This window comes from Phasianus colchicus, chromosome Z, assembly GCF_987193195.1.
Source record: "Phasianus colchicus chromosome Z, bPhaCol1.hap1.1, whole genome shotgun sequence".
Lineage (NCBI taxonomy): Eukaryota > Metazoa > Chordata > Aves > Galliformes > Phasianidae > Phasianus > Phasianus colchicus.
Window position 1 is genome coordinate 7,162,546 of NC_143476.1, and position 19,020 is coordinate 7,181,565.

Here is a 19,020-nt window from a genome sequence, read left to right on the forward strand (position 1 = left end):
CCTTTCCATCCTTACAGTCCTTCCTGCCATCAGCACTAATTGAAACAACATCCCACTCACCTTTGCCTAATCTGGCAGGGAGGTGATGCTCTTTCTAATATACCCCTCTGGCTTTGAATTCACCAGTGCTTGTGTCACACAAGGAAATGCAACATTCCAGCTGTTCTGCCATTCCCATAGCAACAACTATGCAGATGCGAGCAGCTGATGCCCACAAGGACAGCCAACCTGGACTTATTTTCATTACATATCTTTGTCCTGAAGTCCTTCTAGAAGGTTGAACACTTCTCCATCTCTGCTGCAATGGTCAAAAAGGGTCCAAGTTTAGGGCACACTCTCCTCATGGCCTCTTCCACTCAAAGACAAAGGGAACATGAAAACCAGAAGTGTTTCTTTGCCCATGGCAGACACTAGCCTTTCCATCCTGACAGTCCTTCCTACAATCACCTGGAATTGAAACAATATCCCCCACATCTCTTTTTTGAACTTATTCATGCATGAATAATAATAATGAGAATTTTTCTGTAAATCTTATTTCTGCATGGAAACGATCAGATAACCAGAGCTTTTTTCTCTAAAACAATCCAGCGAATTTGCATTGCTTATCTATGTACGCAAAATGTTTTTGCCATTCATCTCAAATATCAATACATCTGGCAAAATAAGATAGAAAAAGTATTTACAGACATTTTTGGACATAGATTACTTCTGGTCAAGTGGGAAAGAATCCCTAAGCTGCAATCATGAAATACTTTTATCACTTTCTCTGATTTAGCCAGTGTTACTAAAAGGGAAATAAGACACAGGCTTTTGATAGCAGCTGCCAATTTAAGAACGATAATAACTTTTATTATTCTTGGCTAAGATCAAAGTCCCGCATTTCAGGATTATCTCCAGCTCATCAAGTATAATTAACAGTTTTGGATAGCCACATTATTATATAGCAATATTGTCTTCCTGCAAGGAATTTCATTGTTTTGACACGTGCCACAGGTTGTTAATAGATTGCCTGATTACCATTTATTTTTTTTATTGGCTTATGATGACCACAGAAAATTATACAGCAGCACCATAAAAACTTTAAATCCTATCCCATGTATCTGCACTCATACGAAAATCATATTGGAAAGCATTGGTGAAACTAAGATTACAAAATAAAGCAGAGGACAATTTCAGTGAAAGCCTGCAGTTTTACAGCTCTGCCCATTTCAAACCCCTGAAGACATCCACGGGTTTCCTGCTGTGGAACACAGGCACTCACCTGCAGCTCAGCACTGCCTGCTCATGCCTGCGCACACCTTCAGGCTGGAACCAAGGAAATCCTCAGCAAAGACATCAGTACACTTTTGTTATGATGACTTTCATAAGGAAGCATCAAATATTTCTTCACGAGAAATACTGCAAGTCCCTTTGACACTAGCCCTTATTTTAAATGTTTAGATTTGTGCTTCATTCAGGCGTGCTGTCACTCCCAAAAAGATTTTTATTCTTTTGCTTTTCATTCTGAGGAACACAGTGATTTCTGCCTTGTTTACTGACTGTAGGCACAGCAATACTCCTGCACCTTCGGGGAAACAGCAAATCCATCTCTTTCACACCCTGATTCTATCAAGCTCATTCACCTTACAAGGTATTCATTGCAAGCAGCTCTTCCAGAAATGGAGATTAACAGAACCTGCAACCCAGGACACCTCAGTAAGCCAGTACTTTTCATCTCCTGAAGGGGTAGGTAGACACAGAGCTGGAACATCTTTTCCAGAGCTGTGTGATGCTATCTCATCTATGTTCCTTTACTGTTGACTCAGTGTCACTTCTTATCTAACCTGGTTGCATCCCAGGATTTCTGGTGCCAAAAATAAACTGACAGCTTTCATCACTAGTTAAAAGGAAACTGCAATAGGAAAAGCAATTTTTCTGATTTCTCTGTTGATCAAAGATGCTTCATGCAAGCCTGATGCGGTAGAAACAATATCAGCTTTAGAATGACAGTCATTAGAGCAGAATCCTTTCACTGATGAAATCCCACAGTCCTGATTCATACAACACTGACACTGGAGGACTCAGTAGTTTAGATGAGAGCGCATTAAAAATGACTAAGTTAAGGTCTCAGCAAAGAGTGACAAGTATGAAAAAAAGAGGTTGCAGAAACTGCTTCAGTTTGGCACTTTGGCATAAAGTATGACAACACACAACCTGCCTGTGCAGTTCCAGAAGCAGAAGAAAGCCGTCAACCAAGACTTGTTCTCATCTGCTCTGAAAGTCCACTGGGACAAGGCCACTTTTCTCTGACGTGCTTCCAGAAGTATCACTTCTGAGCACTGTGCCAGGGAGTTACAAGATCCTGTTTGTGTGTACAGAGGAGAAAAAGACGTCTGTCTGGAAACAGACTTGGTGAAGGAGAAGCAGCATTTTCCAGAGTACTTCAGAAAGAACTGAGCACTGCCCCAAGAGCTTCAGAGCGGCAGGCTGTCACAGTGTGCCAACCAGCTCAGCTGTGAGTTGGCACTGAAGCTGCACCACAGGGAGAACAAAGCCCCCTGTGCACCCTTGGAGAGCCAAGGGCTCATCTCTGAAGCCACAAAGCACTTGGGCTCACCGTGCTTTTTTTTGCACATCGGTCTTGTTTACAATGACAGTCACACTCTTTTCACTTGAAAATGCAGAGCTGACATGAGCACTGGAGCCCTGGGCAGCCTGGCCTCGTATTAAATGTAGAAGCTGGGGCCCTGCCTTTGGCAGGGGGGTTGGAGATTGATGAACCTTGAGCTCCTTTCCAACCCGGGCCATGCTGTGATTCTGGGATTCTCACCTTTGCCTCATCTGGCAGAGGGAGGCAGCTCTTTCTCTTGTCTCCCTATGGCTGTCAGGTCACCAGGGCCAGTGTCACACAGGGAACTGCAAACACTGTGTGTGCTGTGCCCTGCCCATGGCAGCACAGAGGCAGCTGCCAGCAGCTGATGCCCACAAGGACAGCCAGCCTGGACTTCCTTTGATTCCTTCCCTTTGGATCAGCGTCCTTCAGGAAGGCGGAACATCTCTCCAGCTGAGCAGCAGAGGACAGCAGGGCTTCGTTGTCTGGGCATGTTCTCTTCTGGCCCTCTGGCCCTCACAGACACAGGAGGAGGACACAGAGGCTGCTGTCACACAGCCAGCCCTGCCTCTCAGGTCAGCTCTCAGGCCATCCTCTCTCCCCTCAGCAGCAGCTCACTGTTCTGCACTCCTCTGGCCTGGGCTGGCAGAGGTGTGCAGCAGTTCTGCTGATCTCCCAGTGCTGGCCATGTCTGCAGTGCCTGTGTGAAAGACACAGGAAGCTGCCAGCATTGCACTGCTCTGCTGTGCCCCTGCCATCACCGAGTTTGCTGTCAGCAGCTGCTGCTACACGTCCATTCAGGCACAGGCCTTTCCTTCCTGGCCCTCTTTCCCCCCCTCTCTCCTCTGCTCTCTCTCGTGCTCCCCTTTGGCCTGGGCTGGCTGAGCAGTGCAGGCCTTGTTGTTGCTCCCTGGGCCAACTACGTCACGGTTCCCCGTGACTCTGCCAGCTGCTCTGACACAGCGACTGCGTCCTCAGTGTGGATTCCAGAATGCGACAGACGTCCAGAGAAGACTTCCAGGGCTGATTGGAACATGCTGCCATCAAGAACTGCCATGGCTCAGGCCCCCTGGGAATCTGCTCACAGCGAAAGCTGCTGTCACTCTGTGTGGGCACAGCCTTGTCTGTGTAGGCCTGCTCACACTGCAGCCCCTGTCTGCACCAGAACCGTGCCGATCCACCTTCTCTTGGCCTCCTTGCCTGCATGGAAAAGGGCAGCTTGGGCTGAAGTCCCTCAACTTGCAGATGGCCGAGTGAAGTCTCTGAGCCCTGGTGACCCACGCAGCTCTTCAGCCTGCTGACCTGCTCTGCTGGGGCTGTCTTAACAGGCAGAGGGCACGTTATCCTAATGTCCCCACATCCATCCCTCTTAGCATACTGTAGGCCAGTTCCTAAAAGGACACCTGCACAATCTCTCTGAATGTTAATCAACACGTAGTTAGTTTTCAGTGGTGATTAGCTATGTGTTTAGTCAGAGGTGCAATGGTTCTAATGGTGAGAGAAAGACATTCCCAGTTGTCATCAGGTGGAACACACTTCAGACTGGAATCCTCAAGCAGACTGCAGTCAAGCTTTCTTAATTACTCGTTGTTGTTATCAATTCAGACGCATCTCTGAATTCCTGCTTGAATGAACATTCTGTAATAATCTGCTGAGACAGCGCAAGGCTTGACAATGAGACTATAGTTTATGAAAGCAGCACTTTTTACTTACTTTACAAGTTCTTATCTGAATGCTAAATACAACATCAATTCACTTCTCACTGGGTTGAACGTTTTAAATATTTGGTAAATATAAGGTTCTAATTCTGACATTTAATATGAAAATATTAAAATTCCTTGTAAGTACTTTTTTGTTAGAATGCCAGATGCTAAAGGGATGAAGTGGCACAAGAAAGCAAAATATCTCTGCTAATGGCAGGAAGGACTGTAAGGATGGAAAGGCTGGTGTTTGCCATGGGCAGGGAAACACATCTGGTTTTCATGTTCTCTTTGTCTTTGAGTGCCAGAAAAATAGAGGAGAGCGTGCCCTCACCTTGGACCCCTCCTGCCCTCTGCTGCTGAGATGGAGAAATGTCCCAGGTTCTAGAAGGACTTCAGGTCAAAGATATGTAATGAAAATAAGTCCAGGCTGGCTGTCCTTGTGGGCATCAGCTGCTGGCATCTGCATTTCTGTTGCCATGACCATGGCACAGCAGGTAAAAGATTGCTTTTCCTTGTGTGACACAGGAGCTCTTGACTTGAAACCTAGAGGGATGCAATAGAAAGAGCTGCAACCTCTGCCAGACATGGCAAAGGTGAGTGGGATGTTGTTTCAATTAGTGCTGATGTCAGGAAGGACTGTAAGGATGGAAAGGCTGGTGTTTGCCATGGGCAGGGAAACAGATCTGGTTTTCATCTTCTGTTTGTCTTTGAGTGCCAGAGGCCAGGAGGATTCCTGTTTCCATGGACTATCATCAAATTGTCTTTCACTTTGGCGATCACACATTCTTCTGGACCCTGTGGATCCACCTGACAATTTGCCCATAGTTCAGACTAGACAAACACAGACTGAAGAATCTCTCAGTTTTCAGCAGGTCCTCATCAGGTGTCACTTTGGTCCTCTCCTCCAGGCTGCATGATATCTCTGGCATATTACTAGAGAGGAAAAACCCAATGATGTTGTGTACGCCCCACTCCTGTATGCATTCAAGGCCAGGCTGGATTTGGCTCTGGGCAACCTGGTGAATGGTTGGCTGCCCTACACAGAGCAGGGGTTTGAAACTAGATGATCATTGTGGTCCTTTTCAACCCAGGCCATTCTTTGATTCTATGATTTAATCAGAATGTAACTGCTGTAGTATCTCCTCATAGGATGCCAAAAATCAGTCAAGTCCTGCAGTACTCCAGAATAAACACTGCAAATACACTGCAGTTCATTTAATCCAGCCAATTATTCAGTGCACTCTTTTTCTAGCCAGGCTACTTGGTCCTCTACAGCTTCTGGTCTTCTGAAAAACATCAGTGTTTTGTTATTCATTTGGAAGCTCAGTGTTACGTCCTGTGACCTCTCTAGATTTCTCCATGAGAATATGTAGAAATCTGTAAAGCTCTGATGTCCCTCAGTTCACTACACAAAATTTAAGGGCAGTGCCAAATTCCGTATATCTAGTTCATCCTGCAGAATGATGCCATTTTTTTATCTCAGTGAAAAGTATAGCAGTCAGAACAGGACTGGATTTTTGTTCCAGCGCAGACCAAATTTCCTGCCTACCTTCAAGAAAAGCTCATCGTGTGTAGCTACAGTTACGTACAGATGCAGCTCCTCTGTTAAAATGTACAGAGAGAATGTTCTCTAACCTTGATATGAGATATTTACTGATCTTGTAGCATGAGTGACCTCGTGATTCTTCACGCCTGTCAATTTTTAAATAATGAGAAATAAAAACACATATTTTTCAAAACAGGTATAGAGATTGACTTACAAAAAAATGTTTATCTTGAATCAATCATACACTCAGCATTGCAATAAAAAAAAATAATAAAAAAAAAAAAAGAAAGAAGAAAAGCCACATTCTTACAGTGGCATTTCACAGTATTGTAATTCTGTTGTGTGAAATCAAGGTTCTCTCATCGTGAAATAATGACCAAGTTCTCTTTTCATATCTAAACATACAAATGCTAAAGGCAGCAGTGCTGTTCAAGAATACATTACCAGCTCAAACACTGCTTTGGCTATAAAACTGAAGGTAGTAAGGAATTTTATCAAGGAATCACAGAATTGCCAGGGTTGGAAGGGACCTCAAGGATCATGAATCTCCAACCCCCCTGCCACATGCAGGGCCACCACCATTCCACCTAATGCTAGACCAGACTGCCCAGGGCCCCATCCAATCTGGCCTTGAACACCTCCAGGGACGGGGCATCCACAACCTCCCTGGGCAGTTGTTCCAGTACAGTACAGTCATGTTTTAATTTCAGTCTGAGTCAGGACACACTGCATAGCAGAGTACTTGTATTTGTACTGTATTAATTGTGACTTTCAGAGTTACAGTTAAACAGTTTGGGCCCTGATGACTTCAGCTGTTGAAAATAATGCAGCCTAGTCACCTCCTTGGACGGTGACAGCAGTGGAAATGTGAAATTGCTGCCTTCCCTTTTCTTTTTCATGGTTTAGACTCTAAGGTTAGTGTTGCTAGCTAGGTTTGTCATGTTTCTAATGTTATTCGAAATGTAGCAGCAGAGCTCCAGACAGACACCAAAAGAAGTGAAGCTTCTATCTTCATGTGGGCTGGACTCTTAACTGTACGCTTTTCAATAAAGGAGATTATTTTGTATGCCAGCATTTTCTACAATAGAGATTAGTGTGTATAATACTTTCCACGTATCATCTTTCCTCCTTTCTCACATGAGTTGCTCCCCTAAACAGAAAGTTTGATAAGGGCAAACTAAGAGTTACCTGAAAGCTGCAATAACTGATAAGAACACATCAGCAGAACCAAAGCGTGATTTCTCTTCTGGAGGTTTTATTAGAAATGCAAGTATTCTGCTGTTCAGATAGAAATTCCTTAATAATCTCTATGTAGAAGCAATTAGCAATGGCTCTGTTTTACTGCTGCTGTCAAATCGTATTAGTACAAAAACTGAGATGGTAATGTCTCAGATTTTTTTTCCTTTAAAAAGCCAAACAGTTGAGCTCAATACAAATACCTGTAAGTGACAGAGATTTAATATTTAAGCCAGCATTTAGTGAAGAAATGCTTAAGCAATTCAAATTCCATTATTTTAAAGTTATTCTCTCTACTCCTAACTAGCCTATTGATATTGGTACAATAAGATGTGCAGTACTTTCAAGAGGTGTGTTTTCTTTATTTTCCTATGTATTTATCACTTTATTTTCATTTCAATAAAACCAGCTGAATGCACAGTTTGAAATTCTATTGATGTATTTTGAAGCCTTCCTGGAGTGACGACATCAGTGGGCATTGGGCAACTGCTGTCATCTCCCTGTACTTGTGGAAGGCTTTTGACATGTTCCCACATTGCGTCCTTCTCTCTGAGTTGGAGAGAGATGGATTTGAAGGCTGAATCATTCTGTGGGTAAATAATTGGTCTGATGGTCACAGCCAGAGGTTGTTATCACCGGTTCTGAGTCCGGGTGGAGGCCAGTCGTGAGTGGTGTCCCCTAAGGGTCCATCCTGGGACTGGTGCTCTTCAGCATTTTCATCAATGTCACAGGCAGTGGAAACAACACACGGAGGGTGGTGAGGCACTGGAACAGGTTGCCCAAGGAGGCTGTGGATGCCCCATCCCTGCAGGCATGCAAGGCCAGGCTGGATGTGGCTCTGGGCAGCCTGGGCTGCTGGTTGTGACTGCACACATCAGGGGGATTAAAACTATGTGATCATGGTGTCCTTTTCAACCCAGGCCATTGCAAGATTCTATGATTCCATGACACAAGTGTACCCTCAGCAAATTTGCTGATGATACCCAGTGAGGTGGTACAGCTGGCAGAGTAGAAGGGAGGGATGCGATCCAGAGGGACCTCCCGGCATGGAGTCCCCAGTCACTGAGACAGTGCCGGGCAGCGGTGCCCAGCAGCTGCTCCCTGGCAGGGGCTCTCCCTCAGCTGAGGTCATTCCCTGCTTGGAATTCCGCATGGAACCGGAACCCCAGAGCCGAGTGCATCACAGAACATGCTGCGTTTGGGGGCCTGCAGGGCTGCCCTGCGTGCTGCCTGGTCCCCAGCCATTCCCTGTGAGGTGACACTGCGCTGTGATGTCACAGTGGTACCTCGTGCGCCCTCGTGGCAGCGGTGGGAGCGGTGGCTCAGTCCGCTTGTGGGACCCGCAGGAAGCGGAACCAGAGAGAGCGTTGCGTCTACCTGGAGATTTCCTGCTGTCATGGAGCGGCTGAGAGCCCTTCGAGGTGAGTCCCTCCACCTCTCCGCACGCCGTGACGCCGCCCGAGCGCACGTGTGCCTCCAGAGTCAGTTCAGGCCGCGCCGGCAGCACCGTCCTCGCTCTGCTGAGCGCAGCTGCCCGCCGTGGTTTCCCCGGCACCCCAGCAAGGGGAAAGCTCCCTCCCCCGTCCCCGCCAACCGTGGGGCTGGAGGAGCGTTCCTCCCAGAGCCGGCCGGATGCTCGGCCCTGGCTCCGAGCGACACCGGCGGCAGCTGCTCCGCTCTTTGCTTCCAGGTCTCTTTGCCTGTGTGGGCTGCGTGCCCAGACGTACGCGTCGCAGGGAGAGAAGCAGGGTGCCGAGCCCTGTCCCTGCCTGCGCCGTGACTTCGCTGCTGCGGCGCCTGCAAGACCGGGAGGTGAGTCGGGCACGTCCGGCCGCCAACCATCCTCCCTCGCCCTCCTGGCCTGGTGCCATGGTCCCGTCGGGATGGGTGGCAGCGGGCAAAGCGAGCGTGCCCGATCCTTGTCCCCAGGGTGACCGAGCGCAGGCGTACCGTGAGCTGGAGGGCGCCCTGTGGGAAGATGACAGCCGCCCGCCGTGCGGAGTGGTGAACCGGCTGCTGGCAGAGGTGTCCCAGGACCTGACGGCAGCCCAGGTGAGGGGTCACTCCCGATGGCAAAGGGAGCCGCTGCCCACACTGGCGTTCTGCTGGCGGACGGCGATGGCTCAGCCCTTCCCAGGGCCTCGGGCGATCTCCTGTGCCACGTGTCACCAGAGCCTCTTTTGCAGGGCGTGACCGGCCACGTGAAGACAGCTGCCGGCAATGTCCTGGTGGCTCTGGCTCGGACGCACTTCACCCTGGTGATGGCCGAGCTCCAGAGCCACCTGAAGGCCACGGGGGACGCGTCCAAGGAGTTTGTGCTCCTCACCCTGAGCCGACTCTTCAGCACCTCTGGTAGAGCGCCCTCAGCCCCCCGACATCTCCGACAACCGGGACAGGAGCCTCTCCCCTCCGCGCGCGATCTGCGTTGAGCTGGGGGATGCGGGGCTGCAGCCCCTCCTCCCTCACTGCCCAGACTCTGACTGCGGCCTCTCCTTCCTCTCTGCAGCTCCACAGTGCATCCCCTTCACGTGGCTGATGCTGGCTGGCCTGCGCAGTGTGGTGGGCCAGGTGAGGAGCGGCCGGACCCTGCGCCTCGCTTGTGCTGGTGAGTGCTGGCTCCAGAGCAGGGGGCCTCGGGACAGCCCTTGCACCTTGCCCTGCTGCAGGCTCTCACAGGCTGCCTTTTCTCTCACTCTCTTTAAATACAGAAAATAATAATTACTATTCATATGTGTTTCTTTAATTTTGTTTTTTCAGTTGTGAAACAGTGGCTGGATGGAGTGAAGACTCACTTGTCCTCTGGATCCCAATGCCCCTGGCCTGCCATGGAGAAAGAGCAGATCTATGAGAACCTTCAGGAGCTGCTCTTCTCTGTGCTGAGGAGCTGGCAGGACTGCCAGGAGGAGGAGGTGAGCCTTGCTGCGCTCCCAGCCCAGGGTGGCAGCAGGGGCACCCATGTGGCAGCTCTGTCTGTGCCCAGTGGGCTGGCAGCTGAGCAGTGATGGGAGGGAGTGGGCTGGCTCTGCAAAGGGCCCCGAAGTGGCTCTATGGCAGGGAGCAGCTGCATGTCACAGCACTGTGGCAGGAAGAGCTGGGGATGAGGGTCTGGGGAAAACCTGCCTGCCCTCCAGAGCGAGCCCATCTCCTGCTGGGCGTGGGGGTTGGGGAAGGGGAAGGGAAAGAGAAAGCCTTCTCTGTAGGAAGGGCAGACCTTTGGTCTTTGATGCCAAGCCTCTGCCATCCCTCTCCAGGACAAACAGGCCGTCCTCGGGGCCGTGGCTGCCATGCTGGATGTTCTCCTGCAAGAGGAGCTGCACCAAGAGCACGTCTGGGAGCAGCTCCTCTGGCTCGTGCACCCGTGTCAGGAGATCCAAGACACCTGCAGGGTGGCCAAGGTGAGACGTTGTGCAGGGCTCAGGGTGGACGTGGGGCCAGTGCAAGTGCCACGAGGGGTCGGGGGGTGCAGGGAGGAGGTGGGGAGCCCTTGGAGAAAGGAGGAATGGGTGCCTGAGAGCCTGAGGAGCTCTGTGCTAGCAACTGGGGGGACCACATCCAGTTGCATCTGACTGGAGGAGAAGAGGGCTGCTGGGTGGGAAATGCCTGCAAATGATGCCCAAACACAGCTTGTTTGAGAGCAGAGAGACTCTCGGTGCTGCTGGGAGGTGGGGGATAAAAAGCCTGTGCAGGAGCTTCTCCCTGCAGAGAAACAATTGGGAAAGAGTTTTTCCACTCCCAAGTGGCTAGATGTGGCTTCATCCCTTTCTTTCTCTCCTTGTCTCTTGCAGAGCCTCACTGTCTTCCTGGAGGCCTTAGAGGGCATTGAGTCTATCATCCAGAAGGACAGGTTTCTGGACATCACGAGTGCCGTGTTCTACCAGGTAAGGGGAGACTATCCCTGTGCCCACAGCAGTTTCCCTCTTACCTAAGTCTCAGGAGCAGTGCAAAGGTCTGAGCCCCTGACTAATGCAGCTGAGCCTTGGCTCCTGCATGCTCACGGCTGTTCCAGAGCCGTGCCTGTCCCCCCAGGGATGCTGTGAGGCAGGCTGGGTTTGGTCTGCCTGTGCTCTTCCTGAGAGTGCCCAGGGAGACGAGAGCAGCAGCACAGCGTCTTTTCCATCCTCAGTGCTGATGTGATTTTCTCATATGGACTTTGTTCCCACAGCTCTATGACAACACCAAGCAGCACAGCGAGCCTGATCGTGCGGAGCTGACCCACTGCATCCTGCTGCAGGGTAAGGAGAGGAGCTTTGGCAATGCTTGCAGTGCCCTGGCCAAAACCCCTCTCACAAACCTCAGGAATGGGCGTGAGTTTCTTGCTAACATACTGTGGGAATTCCTCCCTGCAGCCCGGATCTGCCCAGAGGAAATGGTCCTGTTTCTGCAGTCACAGCTGGGCGAGGACTGGGAGGCTGGACGCGTGGCAGCACTGGGTCTGCTCGGTGCTCTGGCTCGCTCTGATGGTCAGTAGCACAGGCTGGGACTTCCAGGGATCCCCTCTGCCATCGGGGTTGTGGCTCCGCTCATGCTTCTGTGCATCTCTTGCAGAGCCCGTGATGATGGAGAAGCTGCCCCAGGTGGTTGAGGCTGTGCAGTGTCTGTGCAGCGACCTCAGGATCCGGGTGAGCTGCTTTGGGAATAGAAAGTGTTGTTGGGGTGGTGATGCTGCTGCCAACACGGGCAGGGCTGGGGTGACTAGAGAGGTGCTGGGGCATTGACCACACGGTCGCGATGGCTCCTGTGGGGAGAGCAGGCAGAGTGGAGCGGGCAGGTCCCTGTGCTGTGCTTGGAAAGTGCACAGCCTGCTGCTACGGCCTGGCCCTCACCTCAGGAGCCAAGGCTCCTCCTCTGCTCCTGTTGTCTCTGCTCGTGCCCAAAGGGCTGCCCCAATGAGCAGGTGGCTTCCCTTTGCCTTCTGACCTGAAAAATCACACCCTCAATTGACCCCTGGCAGGTGAGGACGGCAGTTCTGCACTTCATCAAGGACCTGCTCAGTTCAAACACCCGGAGCTGCTCAGCCTGGGATGTGGTGGGGCACATCTTCACTGAGTTCAGCCGCACCGCTGGAAGAAGGGTAAGGACAGTGGGCAGCATCTTCTTTGGGAAGACCTGTGCTGCTCAGAGGGTGGCACAGAAGCACCGCTGGGGCCGCACCTGAGCCTCCTGAGAGGCTCTGAGAACTGAGGTAACCGGGTTTCAACACCGTTGTTGTGCAGGCAGCTGGAGACCTTTCTCCCCGGGAAGCCCAGGAGGAAGGAGCTCTGCAGGAGCTGTGCATGGACATCCTGGGGTCTCTGGACGTCTCTGCGACAGGGATGTCCAAAGTAAGTCACATCTGCCCTGCTGCTGCTCCTTGCCTTCGCACCACCTGTTCCTCATCCCACCACCCCAGGTCTCTCCTCCAGCGTGCTCTGAAGCACGCAAGACTCAGGGAAATTCGCAGAGTCCTCTTCGTCTCTGAGCGGAGGCAGGAATGCTGACACGCTCAACTGCCTCGTTCCCGACAGCTCCTGTGGCCACGGCTGCTGCTGTTCGTGGTGCCAGCCCAGCACACCGGCATGCTGATCCCGGTCTCGCGCTGTGTCCGAGCCCTGGCCGAGAGAGAGGATCTGACAGGACGGCGAGTAGAGGAGCTGGATCCCCATTTCCTCAGCTCCATGTTTCAAGGTAGGAGCAGAAACTCTGCTAGTGAGCTCTGCTGACCTGTGCTACCACCCAGAAGGGACAGCGGAGCTGCGCGTGGCTGGGCACGGAGCGTCTTGGAGTCTGACTCAGCACTTTTTTCTCCTCACAGGCCCACGACTGACTCCCCAGACACTGCTGGCGCGCCTGCTGGTGAGTAGATGCTCCAGAGCCCAGTGCCACCAGCCCCCGGGAGGAAGCAGCACGGCCACGGGCAGAGCTGTTGGCTGCTCCTTGCCCGCCAGGGCAGAGCCACGCTGCTTCCATCCTGGGGGGAAGCCGCTGCTCTTGCTGCAGAAGTGACCCTGCTTCTCCTTGCTCTCGCTCAGGTGGTGGCAGGGAGCCCTGTTGCAGGCAGCGAACTCCAGGCCGCTGCCTTACAGCTGATGCAAAACCTCCACAGCAGGTTCCACAGAGCTGTGGGGGCCATGTGGGCTGCTGAGATCCCCCTGCTGCTGCAGTGTCTCCAAGGTAAAGTGCTGGTGGGGAGGGAGAGGCGGAGGCAGGGAAGGGCGGGAGTGAAAATGCAGCTCTCTCTGCAGGGTGGCAGAGGGGAAGCATTGCCTGCAGCCCAGTGCTTGCTCTGCTGCTGTTCCCATTCCAGGGGGACAGCGCTGAGGCCCGGGGATCTTTCCCCGCGGGGATCTGCCCCTTCCAGGACACGGATGGGCCCTTCACGTCCCCTCAGTTAGTTCTGTGTTCCTGCGGGGACAGTGTTTGTGGGGAGGGACAGGTCATGGTGGAGGGGGTGCGCGTCCCAGCTTGGCAGTGTCAAGTGCCCAGGCCAAGCCAGGTTTGCAGCAGCTCTTCTTCTGTGCCTTGATCCCAAGTAAGGGTCTTTTTCTTCCTGTTGCTGTGCAGGGAAAGATGAGAGCTTCCTGGACGCTGCAGGGTGGGAGCGCCGTCTGCTGAAGGTACAGCACTGCTGGGTGCAGAGAAGTGCTTGCCTGCCCCAAGTAGCCCCGCTCCCATATGAGCCACCACGGGACAGGAACAGCCTCTCCAGTGCTGCTGAGGAGCCTTTGAGGCGCTGCCTCTTCCGCTCTGTCCCAAGCCCAAGGGGGGTCTTAGGAGAAGAGCGGCAGGAGGCTTAAATGGAGGGAATGCTGGGGAGCTGGGAGAGGAACTGTTCTTCCAGACACCTCTCCCCAGAGGGCTGCAGCAATTGGGAGTGAGGGAAGAGGCAAAGGGCGAGGGAACATCGTCTTCTCCTGTTCTCCAACAGTTCCTCGGGGCGTCAATGGACACCATACGGGATGAGGCCTGGATCGAGGCCCTGAGCTGTGAGCTGAGCCGGTGGCTGAGCAGCTCTGCCAGCAGCTCTGCAGAAAAGGTGAGTTCCCCCCGGCTCCACCCAGCGGTGCAGCTGCAGGTGTCCAACTGGGGCTGGGGCTGCGGCTGGTGCTCTGCCCACGCGGGATGCTGATGCTGCTTCCCCAGTCTGTGCCCCCAGAGGGCCTTTCCCTGCAATCTGCCCAGGGATGGATAAAGCTCGGCCCTGCAGCTGCTCTCAGTGACTCCCAGGGAGCGTGGGTCCTTCCACCTGGCCCTCCCCCAACAGGTTAAGCTGCTGCCACATCTCAGCTTCTTCCTTCCCTTCCCCTGTAGTCTTTCCTGTACAAGGCTCTGGGCACAGTGCTGGGAGCCTGTAAGGGAGTCCTCCACATCCAGGAGAAGCTGCTGCAGCACCTGGAGGAAGCAAACGCGGAGGACCCATGTGAGGCCCAGGTGAGCCCTGCTCTCCTCCAGCTCCTGCGAGCATCCCCGCTCCGTCCCTGGGGCAGAGGGCTTCTCCTGGCCCTGCTCCGCGCCTTTCCATCTCCTCCCTGCTGCCCTTTTCCTCAGGAGAGGATCTGTAGATGCAGGCCTGTGCCAACTGCCCCTTGTTCCTTTGTGCAGGGAATGGTCTCTCTTCTCAGCCACGCGGCTGAGAGTAACTTCCAAGCAGTCCTGGCCACGCTCACCACGTTTGCGTCCAGGCTGTGCAAAGGCCGCAACGCGAGGATTTCCAGGCGCAAGAAGGTAAAGCGTTATGGGTTTCCATCTTGGCATTCTTCTGCCTTTTTTTCTGCCTTGGAGCCCAGGTGCATCGCGGGGCACTGGGGGCCGTTGAGCGAGTGTCTCAAGGCATTTCTTCCCACACAGATGGAGCTGGACAGCACGAGAGCTCAGGCCACACGCAGCGCTCTCGTGCTCGCCCACGGCAGCTTGGCACTGCGTGCCTCCAAGGAACAGCTGCTCGCCCACCTGGAGGGAGACATCGTGGGCAACATCCTGATGCTCTACAGCTGCAGCTGCCGGGTGAGAGCTCAAAGCGTGCCAGGTGTCTGAGCGCCCAGCTGCAGCCCCTCCACATGGGGGGATGCTGAGAGGGGCCTTCCCTTTCCAAAGGTCCCCCGGGGAATGGTTTGTGCCCAGATGAAGACCCAAGCCCTTCCCTTAGTGTTGTCCCCACGTGTCCCCCTTGCAGCCCTTGTCCCGTCCCGCAGTTCAAAGAATGTTCTTCTCTCTTGGGCCTCAGGACCTGCAGAACAACCTTGCACTGGTGCAGAGCATCACCGACTTCAGCTCTGCCTTCCAAGCAGTCGTGGGTGATTCTGCATGCTTTAATCCCTCCTTGAAGGGAAAGCTTCTGGAGATCCTGATGGTGAGTGCCTAGAGGCAGGGCTGCCTGCAGAGTTCTGGGCTGTGCCACGCAGCCCACTTCCCTGGGGGCACACAGGTCTCCATCAGCCACACGTCTCCAGCTGGTGGGGACCTTGGGTGCTGGAGGCAGCGGCTGGGCAGCGGGCTAGGTGCACCAGCTGTCGAGCTGCTGCATCCTGCAGTGCTTCCATGGGAAACATGGGAGTGATGGGGCTGGTGTGTGGCAGTTGTGCCTGTCTCGGGGCTGGGTGGAAAAGCTCTCATGTGCCCCCTGCCCACCTTGACAGTGTCTTTCTGGGACTTGCAGGACCTGCTGAAGAAATACTACTCGGGCATTCCTGTCTCCCCAGTGCCCCTCAAGGTGGTTCTGGCCCTGGAGCAGCTGAGGTAAGGTCTGAGGTTGCAAGGCAGGATGGTGGTCCCCATTTTGGGTAGCTCCTGAAGGCCTGGAGGGGGTAGGGGAAGAGGAGCTGCATCTATAGGAGTGAAGGCTGGACTGTTGTGCCCAGACAAGCTGAGGTTCTGGGCAGGGAGAAAGGCCCTGGTGCTCCTGTCCCCTGGCAGGAAAGAGAAGGGAGAGTTGGGGTCTCCTTCCCTTCAGAGCGGGAGCTGGTTCAGTGCTGCCGGGGAGGAGGTGGGCGCTGCTGGAACTGAAGACAGTGCTCAGCAGCAGGAGCTGGGGGTACTGGCTTGGTAGCTGTCGATTAGGAGAAAGTCAGATGTTGTCTGAACCAGTCTGGAGAGCACTGCTAAAGGCCCTTTCTGATTTCTCTTCCTTTCTTCCTCCTGTCAGCAAGCTGAAGCCCACTTTCGAAAGCAAGGACATGCGGGAGATGTTGGTCCTGTGCTGCAAGAACATCGTGACGCACCCTTCAGCAGAGATGATGCTGAAGATCAGGAAGTCACAGCACGCAGTGCAGTACCTGCAGGTAACCTGCCGTAACTTTCCCGGCCACCTCTCGGTCAAACCCGACCTCAGCACACACAGCCTATGCTGTGGCAGCAGCCGTGAAGCTAAACCTCACTGCCCTCCTCTGCTTTCAGCTTCAGCAAACGTCCCTGAAAGCTCTGGGCCGGCTCATGGCGGTTCTGCTCCAGACAGAGCCCAGCGGCGGCTTCTTTCAGAACATAGTGCATGTGAGTATGTGTGGGGCAAGGGAGAAAGCATGGTGCCTGTCGGTAGTGGGGGCAGATCTGGGGACTGAGAGGGTGATCAGAGGGGAGCAATCTCCTGCTGACGTGCCAGCTCACTGCGAGCTCAGAAATGGGCAGAGCGATGGGCCCTGCAGGGGAAAGGCAGGAGCCAGCCCCTGGCAGGCCACAGCCGAGGAAAAGCTCCCGGGTTGGCAGGCAGGACGACTGCAGAGAGCGGGGGCAGCAGTGCCGGTGCTCAGTGAGGCTGGAGGCCACGTGGAGCCACAGGGCAGCCTTGGGGGAAAGTGCTGGGGAAGGAGGGACAGGGAGAGGGGCGGCAGGAGGGAAAGCAAAGACGTCCTCAGTGAGACAGATGCTCTACCCCAGGTCCTGCAGAAATCCTTGGTGTCGCAGAACGTGTGGGAGCGCAAGAGGGCCCTGCAGACCTGCTCCCAGCTTCTGGCTGTTTGTGAAGAGCTTCAAGTGAGTAAAGAGCCCCACCGCATGCCCCCTGCTCCCTCCCCAGAGCCCCTGAGCTGGAAGGCGAGCTCTGCCCAGCTGTGCATGCTGTGCCACGGCGTGAGGAAGGCACAGGCGGAGAAGCCAGGGAGAGCCGGGGCTGCCTACAGCTTTCTTCCTGCCTCTCACCCCTGCAGAGAGCAGATGCCTGCGAGCACTTTGGCTCCCTGGTGGGATTGCTGGCGCCTCTGACGTGCGACCCCATGCCCGCATCCCGCCAGTTGGCTGCCACGTGTCTGAGCTCCCTTCTCCGAATCCAAGGTGAGCAGAGCAGGTTGCACCAGCCCTCTGCCCTCCTCCGTAGCACTGCCAGAGCCCCACGGGCTGGGCCCTGTTTACAGGAGGGAGAGGCACCGTGCACAGCTCTCTTCTCGTCCCCACCCTGTCCTCTGTCTCTCCCCCGTGGAGAGCGGTTCCATTTCCAGAAGCATGACTTCCCTTTTCTCCCTGGGCTCTTTCCAGCCAAAGCAGCCAACGGAGTCATGGAGCCAGGAGACATCGGGAGCCTGTCTGAGGGACTGCATGCCTGCAGCACTGTCTCTCAGCTCCAGACCACGTCCAAAATGGCCATGGTAAGTGGACCCAGAAAGGGGTGGTGGGATCTCTGTGTGGAGGCTTCTGCACGACTCTGTGCTGCTCCCAGCCTTTCACACTGTTTCCAAAATGAGCTGTCACCCTGAGACCGCTGTTCTCAGCAAGTAGCAGGAGGCTCTCAGCTATGTCTCACCTTCAGGTGCCCAATGCAAGGAGCTGTCTGTATGATGTGCATGTGTGTGTGTGTGCACTTGCGTGCATGTGTGACTGTGGCTGCTGGGAGGTAGGCTTTGCATGTCAGCAGACACCATGGGTGCAGAAGCTGAGCGAAGGCTCAGCCGCCTTCCGTGTAAATAGCAGGGTACGGACAGCAGGAGCGTTGTGAATGGCCGGCAAGCCACTGAGCTAAGAATGCCCTCCAGCCTGCTTTGTGCTCTGAAGAGCTGCGCAGAGCAGTGATGGGATCTCTCCTGCTTCTCATCTCTCTGCAGATCGTGTGCAGAAACTTCCCCGTCGAACGCACCATCGACTTCATGATGGCCATCAAGGAGACCATCCGGAAAGCCACAGGAGTGCGCGTGCGTGCTGCTGGGAAGTGGGTGACCACCTTTCTGCAGATGCACGGGAAGGACATCTGTTGGAACGTAAGAGACTTTCATTCTTCCACGTGTCTTGGTTTGTTTCTGGCTGTTGCACCATGCCCTGTGCCGTCTGCCTCTGGTACTAAAGCAGCACAGCCTGAGCGCAGAGCCAGGGCTTGGACAGGGGGGCTGGTTTGAAATTTAGGCTTAGGCATTGCAGCATGTCAAGGGAGCAGGCACTGCTCACGCGCTGAATGTCCATGGTCAGGCCCTGCAGAGTCCAGGATGCAGCAAGTCATTCCTTCTCCCCTTCTTCTTCCAGGTGCCACCCATCCTCTACATCCTGCGCAGCTGCGCGTCATCTACGCAGCAGAGCACGTTCGTGCCCTTCCTGTGCCAGGCCGTGGTCATCCTCACCCGCTGTCACACTGAGGCCGTGATGAACAACTTCTCCCGGCCGCCTGGACCCACAGACAGGTACTGGCACTCCTGCCTTTGCTGTTGTTGTAGCTTGCCTCTGCCAGAGGGATCCAGGGAGGAGGCAGCTTTTCTTTTTTCCTCTCAAAGTCTGTGTGAGGTGGAAATTACTCAGTCACAACTTGAGACTCTCCATTTTCTAGTGAGACGTGGAAGAGAATAAGAGAGTTCTGCCTTCAACGGTGGAGCCAGTAGAAGAAAAAGGAAGAAAAAGAAAAGGAAACGAAAGGAAAAAGAGAAAATGAAAGAAGAGAAAAAAGAAAAAAAGAGAAGAAGGAGAGAAGGGGAGTAGAAGGGAGAAGAGGGAAAAGGGGAAGGAGAGGGAATGAGGAGGAATGAGAGGAAAGGGGGGGGGAAGAAAAAGGGAATGAAAAA

The 19,020-nt window shown here is 53.7% G+C and overlaps 2 protein-coding genes across 2 annotated transcripts; both read left to right on the top strand.

Annotated features, from left to right (window-relative positions):
• Nucleotides 1–8,374: 8,374 nt before the first annotated feature.
• LOC116241449 (maestro heat-like repeat-containing protein family member 2B) lies at nucleotides 8,375–13,057 on the top strand. The gene is made up of 15 exons (XM_090130780.1): nucleotides 8,375–8,496; nucleotides 8,766–8,887; nucleotides 9,005–9,127; nucleotides 9,262–9,427; nucleotides 9,582–9,680; nucleotides 9,833–9,984; nucleotides 10,327–10,470; nucleotides 10,861–10,953; nucleotides 11,238–11,307; nucleotides 11,422–11,535; nucleotides 11,621–11,694; nucleotides 12,027–12,146; nucleotides 12,289–12,396; nucleotides 12,580–12,739; nucleotides 12,867–13,057. The coding sequence occupies exons 1-15, from the start codon at nucleotides 8,472–8,474 to the stop codon at nucleotides 13,055–13,057; spliced, it is 1,761 nt and encodes a 586-aa protein (XP_089986906.1). The 5' UTR covers nucleotides 8,375–8,471.
• A 937-nt stretch (nucleotides 13,058–13,994) lies between these two features.
• LOC149912361 (maestro heat-like repeat-containing protein family member 2B) lies at nucleotides 13,995–18,808 on the top strand. Its single transcript, XM_090130781.1, has 12 exons — nucleotides 13,995–14,037; nucleotides 14,391–14,482; nucleotides 14,654–14,776; nucleotides 14,900–15,055; nucleotides 15,276–15,401; nucleotides 15,708–15,787; nucleotides 16,194–16,260; nucleotides 16,922–17,017; nucleotides 17,191–17,314; nucleotides 17,516–17,625; nucleotides 18,079–18,231; nucleotides 18,491–18,808. The coding sequence occupies exons 1-12, from the start codon at nucleotides 13,995–13,997 to the stop codon at nucleotides 18,806–18,808; spliced, it is 1,488 nt and encodes a 495-aa protein (XP_089986907.1).
• Nucleotides 18,809–19,020: the final 212 nt, after the last annotated feature.

What these genes read in the sequence shown, in the direction of transcription:
- LOC116241449 (XM_090130780.1), top strand. Translation starts at nt 8,472, where the DNA reads ATGGAGCGGCTGAGAGCCCTTCGAG. An exon ending in GCGGCTGAGAGCCCTTCGAG is followed by an intron (nt 8,497 to 8,765) that starts GTGAGTCCCTCC and finishes CTTTGCTTCCAG; the next exon opens with GTCTCTTTGCCTGTGTGGGC. An exon ending in CCGACTCTTCAGCACCTCTG is followed by an intron (nt 9,428 to 9,581) that starts GTAGAGCGCCCT and finishes TCCTCTCTGCAG; the next exon opens with CTCCACAGTGCATCCCCTTC.
- LOC149912361 (XM_090130781.1), top strand. Translation starts at nt 13,995, where the DNA reads ATGGACACCATACGGGATGAGGCCTGGATCGAGGCCCTGAGCT. An exon ending in AGCTTCTGGAGATCCTGATG is followed by an intron (nt 15,402 to 15,707) that starts GTGAGTGCCTAG and finishes TGGGACTTGCAG; the next exon opens with GACCTGCTGAAGAAATACTA. An exon ending in TCCTGTGCTGCAAGAACATC is followed by an intron (nt 16,261 to 16,921) that starts GTGACGCACCCT and finishes GCTCTACCCCAG; the next exon opens with GTCCTGCAGAAATCCTTGGT.